Source organism: Anser brachyrhynchus (assembly GCF_964034855.1).
Source record: "Anser brachyrhynchus genome assembly, chromosome: 6".
In the NCBI taxonomy this organism is placed as follows: Eukaryota; Metazoa; Chordata; class Aves; order Anseriformes; family Anatidae; genus Anser; species Anser brachyrhynchus.
Genome location: NC_137700.1, coordinates 26,065,704 through 26,090,161, shown reverse-complemented (window position 1 = coordinate 26,090,161; position 24,458 = coordinate 26,065,704). Strand labels below are relative to the sequence as shown.

At 40.8% G+C, this 24,458-nt stretch overlaps 2 protein-coding genes across 20 annotated transcripts in view; one reads left to right on the top strand and one right to left on the bottom strand.

Moving 5' to 3' along the window:
- Positions 1-19,063, top strand: part of ARHGAP22 (Rho GTPase activating protein 22) — a 149,977-nt gene extending 130,914 nt beyond the window's left edge. For 10 of the 14 annotated variants that reach the window (XM_080596971.1, XM_080596978.1, XM_080596981.1 and 7 more), the window contains 4 exons: positions 3,799-3,873; positions 5,645-5,780; positions 9,321-10,218; positions 14,317-19,063. In XM_080596971.1, the coding sequence (XP_080453097.1) occupies positions 3,799-3,873; positions 5,645-5,780; positions 9,321-10,218; positions 14,317-14,545 (1,338 nt within the window). In that variant the 3' untranslated portion in view covers positions 14,546-19,063. Of the gene's footprint in view, positions 1-3,798; positions 3,874-5,644; positions 5,781-9,320; positions 10,219-11,372; positions 12,007-13,457 lie in introns of those variants that run through there. The other 4 variants (XM_080596977.1, XM_080596979.1, XM_080596972.1 and 1 more) reach the window with 3 other exon arrangements.
- The window catches only part of MAPK8 (mitogen-activated protein kinase 8), a 255,148-nt gene continuing 249,606 nt past the window's right edge, over positions 18,917-24,458 (bottom strand). For 4 of the 6 annotated variants that reach the window (XM_080596999.1, XM_080597000.1, XM_080596998.1 and 1 more), the window contains one exon: positions 23,457-24,389. In XM_080596999.1, coding sequence (XP_080453125.1) covers positions 24,244-24,389 — 146 coding nt within the window. In that variant the 3' untranslated portion in view covers positions 23,457-24,243. Of the gene's footprint in view, positions 24,395-24,458 lie in introns of all 6 variants that reach the window. The other 2 variants (XM_080597001.1, XM_080597002.1) reach the window with 2 other exon arrangements.

The following is a 24,458-nucleotide window of genomic DNA, read 5'->3' as shown; positions in this document are numbered from 1 at the left end:
GCGCCGGAGCACGTGGAGCAGTCATCCCCAGCCTGTAGGGCTTGAATTGCCTCCCACCTGGAAAGTCCCCCTGCTGAAAAATGTGGTTTCATTGAAATTCAGAGAATTTCAGAGTCAAATATTTGATTTGGGGGAAAACAACACCAACGACAACAACAAAAACAAAATGCAAACTATTGTTTGAATTTGAAGTAATATTTTGTTTTCATTTTCCATACGGAAGTTTTGAACGAGACATTTAGACTCAAATATTTTCTATAGTTGTAGCCCCTCCACCCCCAAAATAAAAATGGAATTACTTAGGGCAAAATAGCAATTCAGATAAAACAGTTGGTACTTCATGCTGCTGTGCTGCTACATTTTGAACATAGATAGGAATTATTATGATCTTTGATTGGCCTGATTTCCATCTGCATCAAAAAATACTCAAGCATTGTCCCAAGCTTCCATTTTTCATTGACTGCTGTTCGTCTTCATTCTGCACCGAACCGATCTCTGGTGCTAGAACGCAAACAGAAACTTAACAGAGTTCTGGAGTTGTACTGAGGCCTCCAGGTATCTCAGGAGGGCTGCAGCATTAAAAAAGATTTGATTCAGATCCCAGGTGGTTTTGAGGAAGGACTTAAGAATGAATGAAGGATCTTCAAATCTTTAAAAACTCAAATTTGAGTCAGACTGACTTGACATGGCAGTATTTTAGCCTTCACTGCGGCCTATGCTCCAGAGATGCACACAGCACAGCAGTACAGTGGGCTGAGCACACAGCTTTGAGATTTTAAAGAGGGAATTGAATCTGGGGGAATATCAGAAGCGTTGTTAGTTTTCAGCCCAATTAGAAACTCCCTTTTAGTTTGCAATGTTACACGCATTGCAAAATCCTTGGGTTTGGGACCACTCCTTGGAAAGCATGCATGTGTGGTAAATTAGACAGAGGGGAGCATTTTCAAGGAGGTAAGAGCTGTTACTGCAGAGTGCCGTAATGATGAGTGTCATAGTAGTGCCTCTGTTGCCTGTTCAACTGCAGCCAAAGCATGACCCGTGCTGTGCTGGTTGTTAGCAATGCAGCAGTTTTAGCTTGCATTTTTCTTTACACTCATGCAGTGGTGTTTCTGTGCTCAGCCTTCGGCATCTATTGGTCAGGGGGGCTGGTGGGTACAGGCCTGGGGCAGTGCTGCTAAGTTCCTGAGGTGCCTAGAGCGGGAGAGGGAGCTTTTCTATTTTTTTGAAACCTGGCAAATGCTCGTGCCTTGATGAATCTAATGATCCACTCTGTGTAATCCCATTGTTGTGATGTCTTGTGACAGAGCATGGGTGATACATTTTTAGAACCATTTTTTCTTTCAGATATGGCCCTGTACCATTAGATCATGTTTCCAGCTATTCAAAACTGCCTACATTTCTGTTCCAAAGTCCTCTCTTGCATCCAGAGAAGCTGCGATATTTTAATTCAGAGCACTTGAAATACTGTGCCAAATGTCATTCTGATTTCTGTATTTGAAATAAACTGGGTTACAGAGCAAACGTCGAGAGAGGGGTTTGTTAGATCAACTGTATCTAGTTCAAACTCCTCACTTGAAAGCTGGATGATCTGAAAAACTGACCTTAACCTTCACATCAATAGCAGCTTCCCTTGATTCAAACGTTTTCAGAAGTTCAAGAAAGAGGATTGAGATTTTCAAAAGTGACCGGTCTTTTATTAGTATCTCCATTGTTGTCGCTGTTAAACTGGCATGATTTTTAACCCGACGATTATTTTTTTTTATAGTTTCAGGTTTTTATTAGTTGGAGGATTTTTTTTTTTTTGTGCTGTGAAATTCAGAAAAAAAAATGCCTACCTTCAGGACATTAAGGATGGAGGCAGGAATACGGACTGCTCTCTGGGTCTTTTTGACTTATCTGGAGCAGATAAGTCATGAAGGTCTTGGAAGAGGCAGGCCAACAGAATCCTTTCCCTGACATTCCCTGAAAAATAGAGGAAGGTTTGAAATGAAAGTCCAAACACACTTCTCAGGCTTTGAACCAACTGCTTCTGAAATTTCTCCATCATTAGTTAGCAGTCTTCTCTCATTAGTTAACAGCTATCAGTCTTCACAAATGTGTTTGGATATCTGTCTTCACAATGAAAGTTTAGTTGTCTCAAAAAGTAAGCAAGCCTCCAGGGTAACTGCATTGAAAGGAAGCAGTAAATGATGGTGGGACTGCAGCAGGACAATAGCCTTCTGAGTCAGAGATTTTCATTATATGCTTTAAGTAGCTTCAGGGTTCTAAGTCATTCCTCAAGCAGATCTCTCATCTTACATTTTAATGGAAAGACAGAAAGTTTATGAGGAAGTGTGTCACAGCTCAGAATGGCTCCAAATAGAAGTAAGTAATTAAAAAGGAGGTAGTGGAATTGGAATGTTGTTTGCTTTTTAAAGAAAATTTCTCTTCTGCTCAGTTCAGCATTACTGCAATGTGTTTGTAGCACACTCAGTGCCTCAAAGTTTCAGGTAGGCTGGGTGCAGAAAAGGCATGTTTGCTGGTACCTTTATACCAGTACCTATCAGCAGACTTCGAAGACTCGCAGGCTTCCCTAGCTGAAGGTTTTTACATTAACCATTGAAGCTGACAAGAGGATTTGTACTGATTTGGAGAACTGAGTCAAGTCCTGGCTGTTGGGGTTTCAGTATTCCAGTATGTGATTTAACTTCAAGAATTCTGCAGCCCTTTTCTTTTGGACAAAAGGTTTTTTTGGTGTTTGGGGAATAAGCATGCTGACTTAGTGGTTTGCAGAGTGGGTGGTTTTCCTTTTGTTCTAGACAGCCCAGCTGCTTTTTTTTTTTTCTTTCCTGTCTTCTGGAATTTTAAAGAAAAAAATCCAGCTAACATTCAGCCTGAGGAAAGATCCTGGCAATGATGTACCTCTGGGATAATTTCTGCTGCTTTTTGTGCCAACGGCACTCCTATATAGAGCTGTCTCCTATATAGAGCTGTCTTGGCACTCTAGTGTTTGGATACTTTATGTAGTGGATCTCTCTTGCTGGGACCGCTGGTTCTAATCCCATCAAAGTAATGCATCATTCTCCTCACACCTCAGCCTCTGCTTACAGGAAGGCAATAAATCTTCACAATGCTATTTGTGTCTTGTTCAAGAGCACCTGTGCATGCTAGGACAGAGAAATTGGTCTGGATGACTCCTGGTTCTCTTCCAGGTAGATCTGTCATTTGCAAGGATTCCTTATGTCTCCCTTGCCTTAGTTTTCCATCTCTGAACCAAGGGACACACTGGTACGTCTCTCAGGCTGGGGGAGGTTGTGCAGCCATACAGTACATAGGGTGGGTGGGGGAGCTTGGTCAAACGACCTTTGTAATGGCATCAAATAATTCTGTGGCATATTTGGTATTTGCAAGCTTTAGAAGTGCACGTAACAGGGTTTTGATGCTGTCAGAGAGTTTCTGCATGTCTTCTGCACCAGACCTGGGACAACTTTCTGAAGCAAGGTCAGGTACTGCCCCTGCATCAAGGGAAGCAAGAGCTCGGCGGGAAGCAGAACTGAGCCAGGTCCCTTGCGCTCACAGCCATTCTGTGTCTGGGGTTGTTAAACTCGGGAGTGGGACTCGTGCTCCCACCTGAGAGGTAAGGAACAACAGAGTGGATGATACCTTCTTCAAAAAACAAAAACAAAAGCCTCATTGTTCTATCATGTGTTGCTCATGGTTTTGGCTCTGGAAAGAGGACTTTGTAGCACTGAAAGAGTCACATCTACTTTGCATTATTCATATCAATAGTTCTCCTTTCTTGTTTTTCCTGTCCCTCAGGGTACCCAGGAACTGGTTAAACAGGTGAAGAATTTGCCCCAAGCCAACTACAACCTCCTGAAATACATATGCAAGTAAGTGAAATGAATTAACACTTGGAAAAGTCACTAAGTTTTGTGAGGCTCAATCACAGATACAAATAATTTACTGTGAAAGTTCGAATATTCAAACACCACTTACACATAACTTACTGCTCCTATAAAACATGTGGAGGTGGATGTGCAGCCTGCCTGAAGGAAGCTCTTGGTTTAACCAAGAGCATCAGCCAAGCAAATTGCTGTCACCCACAGCCCTGGCAGCAGGCATCAATGATGCAAATACATTGTATTGTCTGTTTCAGAAGCACTTAAAGACCAATAAAGAAAGGCAGTAGTTCCAGGCACTGCACGTTTGGAGTACTTGTAACGCAAGCTGAGGAGCAGATAGTCAGAATTGCCAGTCTGACCTCAGCTCTGATTTGGAAGTGGGGATGGGAGTGGCTTGGAGTACAGGGACTCCACAGCCTTGTCTCCCCTTGTCTCTCCGCTAACTCTGCCAGTTCCAAGTGGGATGGAATGGTTGGGGAGCTGGAATGGACTGTTACCCCAAATACAACGTAACAGACTTAACGTTGTATTATGATCTCCATGGTAGACTAAAAGTCTTTTTATCATCAGTGGGATTTGCACATCTGCAGCAGGGAGTAGACACAAACACTGACATGAAGCCCGTGCTTTATTCAGGAGATACCAAGCCTTTCCTAAGGGTACGGATGGATAGCATTTCTGAAATGTGTTTTTGAATGCTTTGAAAAATTTATTGTGCCTTGCTACGTGCTTCTATAGTCATTTGTATTAGTATCTGAGCACCGCAGAGCAAATGTCTGAGGCAAGGGAATATAATCATATGTGTTTCTAAGTGAAGAACTGAGGAAAGGAAAGGCAAGCAGATTTTGCTTCTGACTTACAGAACAGAAGTGAGAGCTCTTGGGCCTCAGCACAGTGAAAGCCACATAAGAAATGGGAGTTCCTACAAAAGTCAGACTGCAAGCAGAAGCATTCAAAAATTTGCCAACTGAGCAGTACAGAATAGTGAGGAAATGTTTTGACTGCCAAAACCCCTCTAATCACCCCCAAATGAGCAATAGTTCAGGAAATAGAGTATAGGTCAAGCAAGACTGTTCACCTCTGAGGCCACGGAGACCTGTTTCCAGCTCTTGTGCGGTTCCATGTCCTATAGTCCTTTTCATAACTAGGCTAATTGCAGGCTATTTCGGTGTTTGTTACAGCCTGCTATAGTTTCTATTGGGAGGCTGTTCCAAATTACAAAATTAACTGTTAGAAACATTCTGCTGATTTCCAGCTTATGCATATGGATAGCCAGTCTGTCTGCATTTCTTCATGTGCTATCTTTGGCTTGCATAGAGTCTTTTTAATGTGTTGATGTTTGCCCAGCTGATGCAGTCACAGGAAGCTCTTTATCTGTATTTTGTCAGATTCAGGAAATAAAGCTCTTCCCACAGGCTGCTTAGTTCTAGGATGAGGAGAGAAGTGAAATGCCTTTGTACTTCCATTACATCTGTAGGTAAAAGCTGACAGAAACCACTCTGTACAACTGGAAAATTCCCATAAAAATATGAAAACCTGTATTTTCATACCCAGAAGTGCCTTTGGCGGAAGCCATCCTGTCCTGCCTCAAACAAGGAACCTGGGGATTGTTATTGAGTATCTGAGCTGCGGTTAGTCCATAGGAGCGTTTTAGATACTTGAGTTGTGTAAGCATGGGACAAAACTGTTCCTGCCCCAGAATGTCTACAAGTATGAGAAGTGACTTACTTTATATTCCTCTCCTCCTATGATTTTTCTGGGGGGGCTTTTCAAGGTTCCTTGATGAAGTTCAGGCTCACTCCAGCATTAACAAGATGAGTGTCCAGAACCTGGCTACAGTATTTGGACCAAATATATTACGACCCAAAATGGAAGATCCCGTGACCATGATGGAAGGTAGGTACTCCTGTTGTTGAGGTAACACAGCATCTGTGTTTTGGGGCTGCAGGAATATGCTGAAAGTCATACAGCCATTGGAAGTTGTGTCACTTGTTGACTGTTGCACAGTCAGCAACAAGTCAAGCAATCCCTTTTATCGGTGTCCGTGAGTGGATGTACCAGTGTGGCCACTGCTATCCCACTTGCCACTGCTGCGGGAGCAACTCTCTTCTCCACTATGTGGAGATGCCTCTGCCCTGTTGCAAGTTGTTGTGTGAAACCTACTGCTCTCTGAACCTACTGCTAAAATGAAAGGTCAAATGTTCTTCAGATGGACCATGTTAAGTACCAGACTACTGTTGTTTAGCGTTGGTGCATTTTGGTGCATTTAGCTCCCTGCAAGGGCCACCCAGTGCACAATGAAGAAGGTACTGCAGTTCTTACTGTGCTACAGGGGCTACGGGTAGGTGTCTTAGAAGTGTCGTCTTCCAAGCAGATTGTGTATGGGTCAGATCTTCACAGAACCCAAGGAATAAGTGAAAAATCACTGGTAAATTCAGATGTTTTTACAATATGTTAGAAAATATAAAATATTCCAATCATATTTCAGATGTTTGCATGTATATTGATTTCCTGAGTTTAAAAGGAAAAAATGAAAACCAAGCCTGGAAGAGAAGTGTGTTCCTAGGCCCTGACTAATTACGGAGTTGCTCTGGGTGTATTTGCTGTAAAGTGTGTTCTTTTGAGGTGACAGCTTTTATCTGTTTAGGGTTCAGATAAGGTAGAAAACCAGACTGTTGTCATCAGGTTTTGCTGCAATTGCTCGGTCATTGCATCTTTCTTGTGCTAGACTGCAGGAATAGTTGGACTCCAGAGTAAGAGGAAGCCAAACGATGGGATGAGATATGCGGTGAGGGGTCACCCAATACTGTTTCCTTAAAATTAAAAAAAAATATTTATTATTCAGGTATGAATGCTCCTTTCTTCTAAAGTGTATGTAAAAATCTGGAGCTTGAAAATTATCTACCTCCATAGGGGTCAGCAAATGCCCAGGGCAGGATGTCTGGCTGGCTGACACCAGGGCTGGGGCACAGCCTCTCCCACGTGCAATGGAGCACAGCTTGTGAGCTTTGGCAGGGCCTCTGCAGCAAGTTCTGTGGGATCCTTGCAAGCCTGTAGAAAGAGCTAATGGATTCATCTGGCATTAGGCACAGATGGGGGATGCTGTGCCCACATGCCTGAAATCAGCCCTGGCACTGCCTGCAAGCTGTAGGGGACAGCTCCCGTCGTGTTCAGTGTGGTGGAAATCCTTCACAGTGCCAGTATGACCGTGCCTGTGCAGCAGCAGTGCCTTAGCAAAATGTGAGGGGGACAAAAAGGGAGTGCAGGAGCAGATGCTGGGTTATTCGGGGGTATAAAGGTGGGGACAGCTGGGCCCACCCTCCACTGCGTGATGCAGTGACTGCCTCTTGTGGCCGGTTGGCCAGTGGTGGGCAAGACTCTTAGAGCCTTGGCCAGCGATGTTCCTTTTGTTCCGCTGGTACAGATGGAGGGCTTGGCAGATCACCCAAGGCATTTCATTATACGGTTCAGCTGACGGCAAAGGTGCTTGTTCTGTCTGTAGGTGCACATATGTCACAGGTGCTGTGGCCCCATGGCCTCTCCTGGTCCTCATAAAGACAGTAGGGGTGGCCTGACCTAGAATTAATCCTGTATTAACAGAGACCTGGACTGTAGACAAACTGGGATCCAATGGCTGGATTTTTAGACTTAATCAGTAAAACCAAATGTAACAGCACTGGGAATGTTTTGCTTTAATGTGAGTGGAGGGTAGAAGATTGGTTAAATAGAAATAATGGAGGAATGGAAAGACTCTAATAAAATTTCTTTAGCTTCACAGTAATAGGGATAATAAATACAAAGAAAGACTGCTGCCGGTTCTTAACAAAAAGCGCTTTAATTGCATCTCTCCAAACTTAAACCATGAATTTAAAATAGAAATATCTGAAGTTTGACAGCTACATTGTTAGGCATGACCTTATCTCCAGAGAGGTGTATTCTCCTGCGCATCCACAGACATTAAATGCAAGCAGTAGGTGAGCTTAATGCCTCTTGCTGCCAGGCTGAGACTTCATTATTATGTTCAGGTCCTTATTGTAGGCCCCTGAATGTTAGTCTTATTCTTTAGTTCAGATGATAAGTAAACATAGAATAATGATATATTTGCTCTCTTTAAGGTTTTTCTCTTTTGTAGAAAATACTTTGTATTAGGTTTGGTAAGAGATATTCTCTGTTAGTCTGTAATGGCCTACAGTACTGAAAAGCAGTGATAACTCATTTCTGTGGATTTATATAGTTGCAAGTACTCTTTCTGCATTTGCTGTACACTTTCTACTTTTTTATGTTTGAATACCATGAGAAACTCCTCTTTTAATCAAGTCAGTCACCTTAGGAATCTGCTAGCTGTTGTCTGCAGTGAGGTAGCTGCATCCATGCCTCTTTCAGGAAACTTTATTCTAGTAGACTAGCACCCTATGGCACCTCATGTTCCAGTTTTCAAGGTTTACTCATTCCTACATTCCTGCAACACGTTTCTGGTTTTGCTGTCCTATCTTAAAGAACCTATGCTTGGTTGCTTTAGGCTGTTACCTAAATTTATCTTCTACCTTAAAATTTAATGTTTCCTTTGGGTCCTTAATATTAGAAACCTAGCAGAACCCCTTTTTCCTTGTTGTTTTCATTTTCTGTATCAGTAGAGATGTCATCAGAGCATTCCATAAACCTGCTGGGCTCTGCTGTTCTTTCCCACCAGACGTCTGAGAAGCTGCCTTTACATGGCACTCTTCAACGGATACTTGAAGTCTAATTTCCTTCCATCTCGTATTTCAACATGTTTCCTCATGAGTATGGTTTCATTTCAAATTGCTGAATGCTTTACTAGGATTGGAAGTGAACACCAGCCTGCAGATAGTGATGGTACAAAACATATCTTTCCCCCCTTGCATGCAGCTACATGTGCCACGCAGGTCTCATTCTCCAGGTTTCCCTATACAGCAGGAATGCAGCAGGAGGCCTAGGCTGAAAGAAATCTCTGGTGCTTTAGTGAACACTAGCTCTGGGCCTGTTTAGACTGTGAATGTAGGAGCAGTGTAGATACCCAAGTCAGTGGAAACGTGCTAGTTTTGGAATCCATACAGAAAGGTGCTCCATCCCAACTACCACATTGGTGTGTTTAGGATCCAGCATGCATCTCTGCACAGAGCTGTGCTGTCCTGTGTGGATCCACGTGCTGAAATCAGTGCTATGTCTGATCCCCATGCCCTGTTTTCCAGGTGTCATCCTCCTCTGCTCTCCTCATGGGTGTCCTTAAACAAACCCGTTTTATTAATCACTGCTACCGGTCACTTGCAGTACACCCGTCAGCTACATTCAGGAGCTGGACTCGCACTTGCACGTGCCAGCCTCACAAGGAGCTCACACAGCATCTCACAGACAGGGAGTGAGCGCCTCAGGTCTGCCACGTCTCATGGAATTTTTGCCTTTGTTTCCTCCCCACAGGCACCTCCCTGGTGCAGCACCTGATGACAGTGCTGATAAGTGAACAGGGCCGAATCTTTGCTGTTCCTCAGGCAGATGTGCCAGGGAGCCAGCTGGAAATCAGACCCGTGCGTCCACGCAACACCGTGGAGTGGATCTCTGAGGAGGACGGGGAGGACAGGTCAGAAAGCTGCGTTTCCAGCCCTGCCGATTCGCCCTCTGGCAATGCTGTGGCACCAGAGGCCACCCCTGGACCCGTGGTGAAAAACACCTCTCCAGAATGCAGCGACAAATTGACGCAGCCTGCCACCAGCCCCAGCAAAAGAGTGCAGACGCTGCCCCCCTGGAAATACTCCTTCCGCCAGCCGGGAGCACGGTCTGTGAGTCCAAAGCTGGGCAGCTCATCCTTAGATATCCCCAACCTTTCCTCCAGTGGGAATTGGCTGATGAACGGACTGTACTCGCTCCGAGGCCACCGCCGGACAGCCTCTGGGGAACGAGTTAAAGACTCATGTTCTTCCCAAAGACTCTCTACTTATGACAACGTCCCTTCATCCAGCCTCTCCCTTAGCACACACAGCATGGCCAGCACCACGTGGTCAACATCATCGTGTGAGATCTCCGTGGTGGACTCGGTCAGCAGCTGCCCAGCCTGTCGGGCCAGTGACTCTTCGGCTTTAAGCTCTCTGCAGACCGAGTGGATGACTCAGGGCTCGCTGTCTCAGAGTGAGGTCAAGACTGCAGATCTGGAGAACAGCATCGACAGGTTTGATGCTTGCAGCAGCAGCAGCGAACAGAGCAACCCAGCTGCAGCTTCCAGAGACTCTGTCAAATGCTCTAGAGCCTTACAGAGCTTGGTGGTGGAGCTAAAGACAGAACTGAGCAAACAGAGGACTGAGTACGAGACCAGTATCAAAAGGTAATGTCGTCTGGGGGGGGACACGGAACTCTTTTATCATCCTTACCCCTGTTTGAATGTGGGTGTGGGCTACCAAGTGTATCGGGTTCTCAGACCTGGAGTTTGGCTTTGGTAGTCTACAAATATGGATCTGGTCTTTCCTCACTGTTCGGTGAGTACAACTTTTCTCTCTGACAAAATAGAGGATCAAAAAACAGGATTTCCAGTACACAGGAGATTCCAGTATTGCTCATTGTTTTCAATGGAAATTGGAACAGCACAGGTAAACCCCAAAGTCTGCTCTGTGTCAGTGTCCTGGGAGAAACAGGGAGGCAAACATCTGTCTTGTGGGGAGGGAATGGGACCTAGGGTGGTCAGGCCTCTACAGGGAAGTCTGTGCATGTGCTGAGACTTGTGTCAAATCAGTCAGAAAGTGAAGGTTTTATGCTACCTTTTCGAAGAGAAACTTTGTTCAGGAAACAGATTTTGACTGTTCTCTGTTGTTTTTGTTGTGATTGCATCTCAGTTATAACTTTTTCAGCAGCCATTTTGAGTTGAGCTTCTAAAATCAAAAGCAACATTTCTAGATGTACTCATAGCAGTCGTTTGCTCACACAGCACGCCACTGACTCAAAGTAGCAGCAAGGTGCTGCTTGTACAGCAGAGCGCTGAACTGCGTGGCTCTTTGCCCCCTCTGATGTTTTTCAGGTTTTCAGGAGAGGTGTGTGTGAGGGTAGGGGCTGTAGGAAGTAGAAAATACTACGAATAAATAGGAAGAGTCATATTTATTAATTTGTCTGAGTTGGTATATTAGTTTTTATGAGTTTAAGTGCTTAATAGAATTACTTTCAGACAAGTACTTAGGGAAGAATGCACATGAAGTAAGTATGGTTGTTTAAAGGAATTAGGTATGTTTTAATGTACAGGCATATGCAAAATTGCATACCAGTACTAGTGTGTTGTATTAGAGAAAGGCTGTAGTCCCCTTTCTTAGAAATTTATTTCTTCTCAGCATTTTTTTGTGTTAAGGTGTTAGAGTTTTACTCCCTAAATTATTAAAACTCTGATACCATGTACATGTCTCCTAAACATGGTACCAAAAGTACACGATTGTTTGTAGGGACTGTATAGTACAGCTTGAAGCTAAGCTTGTTGCATCTTTTTTCTTGTTAAAGTAATTTCTCAAAAGGTGTTTTGGAAAGCTCTAGTCTGAACTGTGATCTCTACCAGTGGGCCAGCTGTTAAGGTAGGAATTTTACTTGTTACCTTCCTGCTATATTTTAAAATGTACTATGCTGGTGGCTTGCCAGCCTCTGCACCTTTTCTGCCTCCTGCCTTGTGTTGCCCTGGTGTGTGAGGCTGGAAGGACCAGCAGGCCGCATAGCAGTTCAGTTACCGCGGGCATCAGAGTGGGAGAAAAGCTTTCCCCCCCTTGTTGTGTCCCAGCCTGAAGAGCTGGTGAGATCACCACTGGTTGCTAGTATTGTGTTGGAAAAGGTCTGTGAGCGAGGATGGTATGTGCCTTGTATTTAATTGTGCAGGACTGCCCTAGCAAGGCTTGTTGCAGGGATACAGAGTAACAGAAGTGAGACTGGGCTGCAAACTTGGAAATGTGTAGCTGGGCATCTTACCTGCTGCCTGAGGGGAGAGAAGGCTTCCCAGCTCTTAGCGATAGCACTGTTCCAATGACCGTCAGGGACATCCAGGAAGCCTTGTTTGTCATTCCTGCCACATTTTTGGCTATTTCAGCTCTAACACCTGCCTTTCCCCTTCAGTGGGAAAGGGACAAAGAGCACCATAAAAGAGAAAGGGACAAAGAGCTGGAGGGGAGGGCTATAAATTGGCCAGGTCTCATAAGGCAAAGTAGCTGAGAGGAAAATGCCTAATGAGCTAGTATTTTCATTAACCAGGTGAGATGCAATCCCTGCCTTTTTGTATTAAATGGGATGATTCCAGCTGTTCAGGATTACAGCCCTAAGCATTTTGCTGACAAGTCTAGGAATTTCAAGCCAAGTTTTTTAGCTCTCAAAAATCTTGCAATGTTTTTACTGCAGCTGCAGCAATGTACATGTGTAAAGATATGGCCCTTTTGAGACCGCATATGAGTCTGCTCCTGTGGAAAGAGGGGAGCTAACTGGAGTAAAGAAGTGCAGCAGCTTAACAGGAAAATTTCGGGCTGTCTCACTAGCTTTATTTTATTGAAGATAATTTAGTCCCCCAAAGTAATAATTAATTCCTTTACAATTGTACATGTGCTTGTGTGGTTTGCAGAACTCAGTCTGTGTAGCAGGGCATGTTTTAATGAAGGTGTGTGAGCTTTTTGTTGGCACATACATAAGCGGAGGGAAAGCAACGTTGGTACCTGCCTGGGGCACAGGTAAGGAACACTTGCTGATGGAAAAGCTGCTATTTATCATTATCAACTGCCCATTTTCTCTCTCTTAGTCAGAGGGAGGCAAGTTTTATGGCCTTCCTGTAACCAGTCTGTTCCAGAGCATTTCTCCCTCGAGGTTAGTATAATTAACAGGCATTTTCTGTTGAGTTTCAGTAATTCATGTTTACAGCCTGGGACTCTTAAGAAACTGGAAGTATTTTGGAGCGGACTATTGGACTATTATATTGTATATGTAGAAACTCTGTAAGTAAGTACTGTGAACATGTGTAATTCAGAACATGGACAGCTAGTCTAGGCTGCTGTAGCTAAAACTTCACGGTACAAACATTTACTTGGTAGCTTAGATCTGTAGGATATAACAAAATGTTGTAAGGAAGAGTAGGGGGTGCTGCATCTTAGCTTCAGAATTGTTCTCTTTAGCTGGGTGATAGGAGTCTGCCAAGACAGGCAGATCTTTCCAGATGTTCTGCGCATTTCTGTTCACCCATCACTGCAACTGTTTGTCTGCTGCACTTGGTGATCAGTGTTCAAGTGTGTGACTTTGTAAGTTGTGAAGGTTGTGATGATGATAATACTTGGATAATACATCCTTGGCTGTATGTGAAGGAACAGTTTAAGGGGATGCATTGCATTGCATTATCTGAATAATTGTTTCTTGGTGGTCACAGAATGTAATTCAGGTTCTTCTGAGGTCCAGTTCTTTTTTTGATGTTGTGGAGACTGTAGCTTGTCCTTTTTGAGTGTCATTTAGCCTGTGTAAAAATATCCCATTCACCATTTCAGAGGGAATCCAAGCACTCCATTTTTACAGTTGGGTATTATTATTGTTTACTGAAATTATGTCTTTTTTTTTTTTTTTTTACAGTACAGGGCGACACTTTTCCTAGGAAGAACCTAAATTTTAAAATCACAATCTGATTGTTCTAATGATCAGAAATTTCCATCTGGACATATTACTTCTGTATTAACACCACTACTCTGTCTTGCGATTAGGAAACAAAATTGGGAGGACAGCAAGTGATGTCCCTTCTGTGCTTGTTTCAAATCCAAAAACATGAACCTTGTTCTTTGACCTCCTTAGAGAAAAGCTCTGAGTCTTGCATTAGAGCTTTGTGCACAGATGAACTATTTAAGGTCTGTTCTTCAGAGTCTTCCTCATATAAAATGTTATTTTTTGTAGAAAATTGTAAAGTGTGAAAAACTTTTACTCACCCATTCCGTTGTCAGTGACAAACTGTACAGGAAATACCATAAGTGGATGGTGAGGAAGGACTGTGACCTCATTCCTAACTGACTTCAAGGATGTTCCCTTGTACTGGATACCCTTACGGGGAAACACAGTATCAGGATAAAAACAGACATTAGAAGTTTATATTGCAAATTATGTATTTGAACTCAAACTGATTCAAGAGTTGAGTTGCCTCAGCCATTCAGTATGTCCACAAAAAACTTCAGCGTTTTGTAAGACTTGATGTACTTAAACTTATTTTCTCAAGATACGAATGAAGTAAGCTCCAGCTTTCAAGGGGTCCCTGCCTATAAACTCAACATTGAGTAACTGAAATGGCAGTTAGTGCCCTTACTTAAAACTTCCTTTTAGAATGAAGATATTTTAGCTCTAAGTTGAACGGCTTATATTTATTATAGCTATCAGCAGTATTTATCAAGACACTTAAAAAGCTCTTTTTTTTTTCTTTTCCCTCTTTCTCCCCGTTGGTTTTAAGAATTGAAGAAACAAGTTCAGACCTGAGGAAGCAAGTGGTTAGGCTAGAAGAAGAACTGGACCAAGAACGAAAGAAATACACGATGCTGGAGATAAAGCTGCGGAATTCTGAACGTGCTCGTGAAGATGCCGAGAAGAGGAATCACCTCCTGCAAAAGGAAATGGAAGAGTTTTTTTCAACATTAGGATGTTTGACTGTTGGGAGTCGAAGTGCTAAAGTCCCCAAATAGAACGAGCTTATGTACAGCATAGAAAATTCTATTTCTGGCAAAACCAGTGAAAAGGCACATTTTGTTATGGTATACTCATGTATCATGAGTAATTCTACAGTGATTGTGCTCTCAGTGACGCTTATTCTGTTGTTTTTACATGTGCTGTAGTACTCGGGCAAGCCGGAGAAAGACTGCAAAACATAATGCTTGGAAGTTTAGCTATCAGCTTACCTGGAAAGAGTGGGCACACTTTTTATCCACAAGTCAAAAGGTACTGTTCTACATAGCTGTACTGTTGCCATCTTTGGATTTGCTTGCAGCATCCTTTTGCTGGTTCAAGGAGAATGGAAAGGTGTGCAAGGTGGGTGAGGTGGCCAGAAGGGCATTTGGGAAGATCGCAGTTCTAGGATGTCACCACATTCAGTGTGGTTTAGGGTATGGATTTAACACGAGGCGGTTTTTTTCCTCCCCACTCTCTTCATAAAGTTTGTTCAGATTTCTCATTCTTGAAAGTGGCATTATTTTATCAAGATGCTTTGAAAACAATGTCTACAGAATAGCAGAAAATACTGGAAATTCTGAAAATTCACTGAAGTTATCCCTTAGATACTGAACAGTTCCACTGCTTCATAAAAATATGACTTATTAAAGTGTATGTGATTAACTATCAGATTAGCCACATAAATGCCATGGAACTTTAAATATGCACATTTGGCTCTAGTTATCTTATTCTTATTTTGAGCCAAAAATAGTAATACCCGCAAGGAAAGAAAAAAAATAAAAAGAGCTGATATATATATGATATATACTGATCAGACATCAAGTTAAGAGAAGAAAGATTCTTATCATCAAAACACATCCAGCTGATGCAGGTTTTTATATATGAAATCTTAATAGCACAAACTATGGTAATTTGGTAGAAAAAACAGTAAATTGATGCAGTTAGTGCTGGAAAAGGAAAAGGGTGGGATCTACCTTTAACCTTCACAGGACAGTTTACTTCTAGATTGTTTGTCATACCTCTCGTGACCCCAATTGATTTTTTTGTTGTTAGTTCATGAGGATATGAAGGGACGGAAGGAGAACTGCAAACAACCCAGTAGCCTAAGTTCACTACTTCTGCTAAAAGAACAGACATCGTTAGAATGAAGTTGTAATTCCCAGTAATTAGCTGTCAGTGCTCACTTCCCTTCAAGGGACTTACTTGAGAAGTTCTGCATAACATTTGTAGTGCCCTAAGCTACGCAGAACCTGCACACAGAAATTGTATCACTAGATTCATCTCAAGCTCTGCTTGCCAGCCCCAGCACTCACCACATTATTTGCTCTCTTTGACAGCTGAGGCAGCTTGGGAGTCTCAAAGGAGAAAGATTTTTAACAGAAAAGTACCACAACATGAACTGGCTAAGACAAAAGTACAGACCGTAGTGAAAGTGCTTGCTTTAACTATTTTTCTTTAAATGACCTGAATCTGACATCTTTTCTTACTAAAGAAGAATATAACTCAGCTTCTGGAAATAACCTTGGAATGTTTTTTTTTAAAATACCAGCAGATTTCACACCTTTTACTATTGACTTTCTCCTCATCTCACAGATATCCGTGTTTTAATAGACGTTACCTTTTTCTGTCACTATAGTGCTTCTCCTTTCTACAGAAATGTAAACCATTTAAAGTGAGCAAAAAGAAAACATATTTACCTAATATTTCCTAGTTATAACTAGTCAAACAAAGTGGTCAAATAAAACTAAGCAGTTATTTCAAAACATTTTCCCTTCTCTCCAGAATATCCAGCTGCGCTCCATTGTTTACTACCCCTGCTGTCAAGCAGCGTGGCATGTCCCTGACTGTTCAACAGGAGCAGCCTGCCCCCTGCAGGCACCAGCAGCAGGCTTACCCCTGTGTTTATGATCACAGCCTTCCAGGGTGTTATTACTAATCACAACTGATCACCAACTTACAGGGTCACAACTGAATCTACAAGGAAGATACTGGCTTGCTTAAAACAACTGCATTAAGATGCATAATGTGAGTAGTAGCAACCCCTGTTGTAACAATGATTTTCAGCTGGAACGGCACAGTGAGTTGAGGCAGCACCGAGTACAGTTATAGTCCTCCCAAAATAAACCTCAATATTAGAGCATAGAATTGAGCTGTAAGTAATTCTCTGTAAGTAGAACACCAGGACTGGTAAAAAGTGACAGCTTGTACTATCTGGGACATTCAATCCAAAATAATAGCAAGTAGGCTACTTTAATACCCTTTTATTTTTACCCCCAACACGGGTACCTTTCATTACATCCATCCTCCTGACAGCCCCCATTCGTTAGACTATTTATATTGCATTAGCTCCTGGATGTTCCAAGTGCAGACTACTTTAATTCTGGCAAGTTACAAACTGAGCCATGCTGACTGGGAGCCTAAAACAGGTATGTGAAGTAAGGAGGGGAAGCACTACACAAGACTGCGTGGCTAGCTCTCAGTGAAATCAAATGAATAATTCTAAATATTCTTTAAGTAGTCAGAATACTAGGCAACATATATACATATATATATATATATATAGCTGGACTGGGAAACAAACCCACCTATTCCATTCCACTGTAAGAGTATCTATTAACTATGTAGCATTCTACATGATATTAATCTGGCTGACACGATAAAATTCATTCCTGTTTTCAGTTTCACAAATCAAACTGTATCCACTCAAAGCGATTAATGGAACTAACCTTTTTTTTTCAGTTGACTGTTGTGCTCCAGAAACATCTATTCCTCTTCTTCATGAGTAATAAATTTCAGGTCATTTTGAAGATGAGCCTCTGCAGTAAGTGAAGGCTGCAAGACGTTGCAAACTACTAAGTTCATGCTAAGACACACCACGATGGGATATAAACTCTAAAGCACAGTAACAGACACATGATGTTAATTTCCTCTCATGAGCAATTATGCAAGAAATGGGAATACACTTGTGATGTTGGACACAACCTCATGGATCACTGTGTCCTTATTTGAGGACAATATATGCGCTTCACTAACTGTAATGTCTGTTTCTCTACACTTCATGTGTCTACCTCATGGATATAAGACCACTCCTTATTTTACAGACTTCTAGGTTATTCCAGCCCCCACCCCCAATTTAAAATACCAGCCTTAGCAAGAGTTTACAAGATACGGGTTTGTTAGTTCTAATAAGACATGAAGAAAGGCTGCTGGCATCAGGTACCTAAATTTTAGCATAATTTTCCCAGCCAGGAACATCCCTTCCAATATTATGCAGCCAAAAGAAAAATGTAATAAATAAATAAATAATCAATGAAAGGAGTCCAACACAAACGTATACTTGAAAAAAAATCCAAAGTCAAATATTCCAGAACAACAAAAAAAATTCTGTAGGTCTCCATTGCATTTCTAATATGAAAAGAAAAATTAATAATGCTAGCTTATTGACTTACCCACATTTACCAAAGAAGTCTGTACAAGCCAGCAGCACTACAGAATTTCAGCTTTAGTTCTGTGAGCCAGAGCCATTGTCCAAGATGATCAAAAATAGTCACCCACAGACAAATCCCTGACAGAGCTTGGACTCTCAGACCTCGCTCTATATTAATAAATTGGGACCAGCATCACTTAGTGCTAACAGATGCAAATAAAAAACATCTCTGAGCCACACCCCTTTCCTAGAACACCTCCTGAATAGCTGCTCTAGAGAAACGGAATGGGCTGCTTTGTACTGCCCATGGTCATAGTACCTTTCCCTTAAAACAAGGATGCAAAGAAAACCTAACAACATGCAGCCAAACACAACTCAAAAGCATCTTGCCTCTTCATTTAAAGCAATGCACAGAGCCTGCTGGAAATGAAGGTAATGAAACACATTATGCTAGGATTTATCCGCACTGCAGTGGTGCCAGTGAAGGAAGCAGGCCCATCACCCAAATTAGCTCTCCGATAAGAGCTCTTCATAAAGTCAGATCCCTTAAAGCCTTATCTGGGACTCAGTTTTGAGAAAAAAATTCTCCTACAGGCAAATTCCCTGTATCCTCGTTTCATACACTACAAGGCCCATAGCTTACCTCTTTTTACCACATTGGGTCTCAGCAGTTTTATTTCCAGGAAAGAAGGCAGGCTACAGCTGGTATCAAAGAAGTAAGAATGGATTCTCAGCAGTTGCAAATACACTTGATGCTATCAGTCTGTGGCACAGCCAAAGCCCACGAGAATGGAGAAATGGAAGAAACATCACTTTTGTCCAGAAGTGAGCTCGCACACAAGACAGGACTTAAATACCATTTAAAACAGATGGAATCTCAGGGAAGACTGATGCTAACACAACTCCAGCTGCAGTCTTATTCATGATGTGAAATCCTAGCAATGAAGAAACACTACGTGCATAGTGGTCAAACTTTTTTTTTCCTTTTTTATTTAAAATATCATTATAACCAATTAACATACTAGATAACAATGTATACATTCCAGTGGTGCACATGTAATGACCTATGGCATGAATGATTAAAAAAAACAATGTTCTCAGTAATGCCCCACCAACACCTTATTTGGAGGGAATAAATGAAAAGCAGGAAAAGGTATCAAATGCAGGGAAGAAAAAATTACCGTTTTCCCAATATTTTTAATGGTGTATCTTCCCCTTCATATTTCTTGTGGTGAAACAAAATTGGGAATATACTTCAAAAGGGGCAAGAATAATGATCACAATAATTAGGGTGTTGTTTTTTTTCTCAACTTTAGTAATAAAAGTTAAAGAACTCTCAAAAATAGACTAGATATTGGGCCTACAAAAGTAATCCATCTGTATGCAAAGCTTACCAAGAATTATTCCTTTTGTAAAATGTAAAGGATGAGCTGACATTACTAGTAAGCTATTTTTAACCTACAAAACCAGACTACAATAATAAAATCACCAATTTACAACTAACACAATATTCTAGATGTACATTATTGTACACAAGCTATATATTACACATGAACATCTTACGTGAAATATATAAGAAACATACTTACTGATATTGTCTCAACATTGGCCAATAGGTTTATTTTTCTAAAGGAAGTGTATTTTTCTATTTCACATTCAGTGTAGTTCCAATAGCAAGGGTTAGCATTGCTTACTTAGAAACGTAGACAGTTTGTGTGAGGTAGATCAAGAAAACCTAGCTTAAAATTTTAATGGCAAAAGTGGAAACAATGTTATTGGATTCATAACATGTCTGTAATGCAGAGAAATCTAAGGAAGAGGAGAAGGGAGTGAAAGAGATCAATTAAAATATATATCACTTTTATCCAGTGCCCTTAACTAAGAATAAAGTAAATGAATTGAAAATTTGGGTAGGCAATAAAGTCTCATCACATATCTGCATTAAAATCCTTTCTAATCCTACCAAAAAATGCAGACTCTTTGAACTCCAATCCTCAAATTAAATACGGAGGGACAGATGAACCAAAACATTAACAGGCAAATGAAATGTAACAACACAAACAGGCTGCTGTCAACAGCAAATAAAAATATATTTAGAAAGAGTAATTCACTCCCTTTAGTGACTCAAAACAGTAAGAACAATTGTTAGCTGAACCATCTTCTTCCATTTCCCCCATAATCTTAATTGAGGAACGTTTAATGTCATATGCTTTGGATTACTGGATGGGTAGGAACTATACTAGCTTTTTGATCATTTTTTTCCTCTACGCAATGTTGAGATGAATGCCATATATATTAATGCAGGCGCATTATATTTATACAAACACTCTGTCAAGGTGCTGAGTTTCTGCTTTCTAACTGAATAGCCTTTATGTTCAGAGAAGCAAATTTCCATAAAACAAACCCACATCTGTAACATTCTACTTACTTGTACACTGAAGCAGTAGAGGGTGCTATTGCCACAACTGCCTCAAATACAGCTCACTACATCCTCTTAAATTTGTGTGTGTGTGTATGTGTGTACAGAGCAGGAAGACTTACTCTTATCCAGAACAATACTACTATACATATAGTATAGAAAGGTTCTTCTAAACCAAAAACCCAAGCAGTATCGTTATCTCCATAGGGAAAAGTGCCACGTCTATTCAGGTTAGCAGAATGAGTGAAACAGAGGTGACCTGGGCAGTCATAGAATCATAGAATAGCCCGAGTTGGGAAGGACCCACAAGGATCATCGAGCTCAACTCCCAGCTCTCCAAAGGACCACCCCAAAATCTGACCACGTGTCCGAGAGTGTTGTCCAAACACTTTTTGAACTCTGTCAGGCTCGGTGCTGTGACCGCTGCCCTCGGCAGCCTGTTCCAGTGCTGGACCACCCTCTCTGTGAAGAACCTTTTCCTGATATCCAGTGGGCATTGTCTGGCTAGTCTACGGTTGTTCAACTGGTTGGTATTGCTTTGGCAGTCCAACTTCTCCCCACACACTAACACACAAAAATCTCCATTCTGACCCCATCGTCTTGTCTCAACAAAAGACGTCAAACAGTGGAGATACAGCACACAGTAACAGTATGAAACTTTTCCGCTCTCATTCTCTATTTAAAGCCACGAGCAACCTACTTCTACAAAAGGAAAGGAGCCGTTTTGTCCTTGGTGCCTGCCACAGCTCTGATCACAGAAGGTGGGAATTAATCTTATTATTACTGTCCAACTGTTCACCTCACCTGACAGGAAATCATACACAGCTCACTGTAATTCAATCCCTACCAAACTGTGGATTGGAATGCCCTAGAAGTGGAAAGTTATATGCACTTTAGTGAAGCCTGGTGCCGTGAGAAGATTTTGGAATCACATACTAAAATAAAGCTTAATAATACTTTACGACTAAAATTGTACAGTGTATTAGATAGTATACTATGCCAGCTAACAACAGAACAATAGACAAAAAGAGCTGAGCTCTAGCTACCCATTTGTTTGCTATCTGTGGCAATGTACAATCATCTCTGAAAACATTTTACATTTCTATAAATAAAAAGGGATGTTAAGACTAGTCTACTGTTGTGATAATCTGGTTACTGAGAATCTTATTTTCTTGTCTTTTAAATTTACCATCACTTTAATTTGCCTAAAATGCAATCAACTAAGAAAAAAAACAAAGTAACATTGCTATGAAGATGATGCCACAAGTGAACTACAGGTTCCAGCATCCAAAGCTCTGACCTTAGTGAAATAATCACTTTAAACATAGCTCACTTCAAACTGCATGGGTTGCAGTGCATAGTACCAGCCATTCATCAACCCTATCTTAAAAGAAAAAACAGCTCAATTCTCCTTACAGATTATGAGCAAAATGAAGTTACTATCGATAACATGCTGTAGTAAAAAATTAGACTCAGCCTGTTCATGTTGCAAGAAAAAAAGAACAAAGTAGCTTTCACTCAATATTCATTTTAAAGCAATTCTCTTTAGGATACTGGAAAGTGATAGCAAAATTTTTTTTTTAAGTTTTAATTTCAGTCACCACTGCAATCCAGAGTGGTCCAAAATCAATTGAAATAGCAATTACATTTACCAAATTCTGTTCTTTACAGCATTTACAGGTTTCAGAAGTTCATTTTGTCAACCTTAATTTCATTACGCTGGGTTAACCCTATATAACAATGTAGTACTGTTGTATGACCAAAAATTTTGGCTTAATTCACAGCTTAAACTTTGATAAAAAATTACAAAATAGACTGTTCTGTTGGTCTCTGTTCAAATTGAGCAGATTTTCTATGTTCCAGTGTGAGATGAATCCAAATATGTCCTGCCTATTCTGAGGTAATATACAATTTGGCAGGATCCTGTAAAAATAATTGCCTTAACAAATGTGTTTAGAAAGGCAATATTGAAATATTCGGTACAAATGAGGAAAGCAAAATTACACACATAGCACTTACCAGCAGTCTAGCCAGGCCAGGGAAACAACTGTGCAGTTTATCAATTTAGTCATCTTTGAGACATTACCACTCCTTGTACCCTGTATTTTTTTTAAAAAGACATGTTAGATATTGAAACCATTACTATCACTTACATTTTTCTGAAACTTACTGCAAAGACAAATTTTCCTCTTTTGATTCTAACTTTAAAAAGATACTTACTTAACCCAACAAAGTGGAGGGAACCACACTGAAGAGTATCAGTAATTCCTGGATGAACTTTATAGCCAGTCATATTATTTACTTATGCTCTGTGCCTGGCAAGACTTCTGTATTTCTTATGCTCATCTTTGTGAGCATGACTAATTTGAATTCCTCTTCACATTCTAATTCACTACAAAATATGCATCTACACAAGGCAATCAATTATACAACCTAGCTTCACTAAAAATCTGCATTTTCCAAAGGAATAAATTCTGAATGATTGTTTAACTCATACATAAACTTAAGTCAGTTATACATAAATCATTCTGTAAATATAAAATGTAAACAGTTAAAATACTTCTGTGAGGAGCAGCACCATTTTACATGACTATTTAGTAACTGTTCTACATATTTCAATATATCTTTTGTTTAAAAAGTGTATTGAAATCTGGAGCTTCAGTGCTGAATACTGAATATTTATGACTTAAAAGGAACCATTATTAAGATTTCTGCTACACTGGTCTCATGGTGAAATGAAAGAGATAAATATTAACTTATACAGCACTACTTCTCCCTCCTTTGGATGGCATATATTGCTCACTTAATGCATTAGCTACAGAAATCCTGAGGTTCTTCTACCACTTACGGTTTTAGCTATCAGTTACTTTTGGTGGAGAAAGAATAGCTGAAGTTTTTGCCCCTATTGCATTCATGTCATTTCCTCTTCTTCCCAAAAAGCACTCACCTTAGCAGACAAAAATACTAAGAAACTAAACTCCCAAGAATTATATCCTACATGAAAGTATACTTGTTTTCCCTGTTGGCAGTCTAGACATCCTGGATTCACTTTGTTTTGTGTGTACAAAAACAGGCTACAAGCTAGAAGTAAACAGTTTATTTGCATTGCAATGTGTTATTCATGAAGTATCCTCTTGTTTTATGGCGATCACAAGATTTGGCATGCCACAGTTCTGCAGAAAACATCACATCCTTGTGTTAGGCTAGATATTTCTGCAGCCTTGAAGATAGGTTTTGTTTTCTTAAGTTCAGAAAACCATTCAGATGAAATTTCTTTGCAAAGGTTTGTTTCTCTAACAAAATTCAATAACTGTTGCTTTTACTGAAGTATTATAGGCAAGAGGCCAAAATTAAAAGAGGATTTTGTTCTCTGCCAGCACCACAGTAGTATGCCCCAAAAAAACTACAGCTGGCTGCACTAAATTCTCTCTCCACCTCCACATGGACATATGACCAAGCATAAAACTTTGAAGGATATCATGAACAAAACATCTGGAATAAATTCTAATTAAAAAATTGAAAACCTATAAAATCTTAAATAATTCATGATATGGTAATGACCACAACATTAATATGTGCTTTGATAAAACAAATCTTACAAATTCAGTAAAAAAAGATCAGCAGCATAATAGTAAAGCAAATATGCAGATTTTAAAACCACAATAAAAATTATCAGGTTTAATATTTTACAGTTAATTACAGCAAAAAAAGTGGCTGCTTTTAACACAACTTGCAGTTTAAAATTACAGCACTTTATGATGAGTTCTACGATTATTTTTGAAAAAACACTCAAAAATACCACCAAATTTTAAAGGTGCCCTATTAATGACTAAAAGGACCCCCCTCCCACCCCCCAAAAGACCAAGTAGTCATCTACAGCAACCCAGAGGTCCAGCTGAAGCTTCTAGACTGCTGTCTGTATCAGAGGCCAATGTTGGATCTGTTGACATTGAAGACACATCGTTGACAGATGACGATGAAGATGGATGTTGAGAGCCATTGATCACTGCTGCACCTGTGCTATGAGAAACAAAACAGCAAATCAGTTGCAGATACAGTTGCATGGTTCAGCACTTGCATTAGT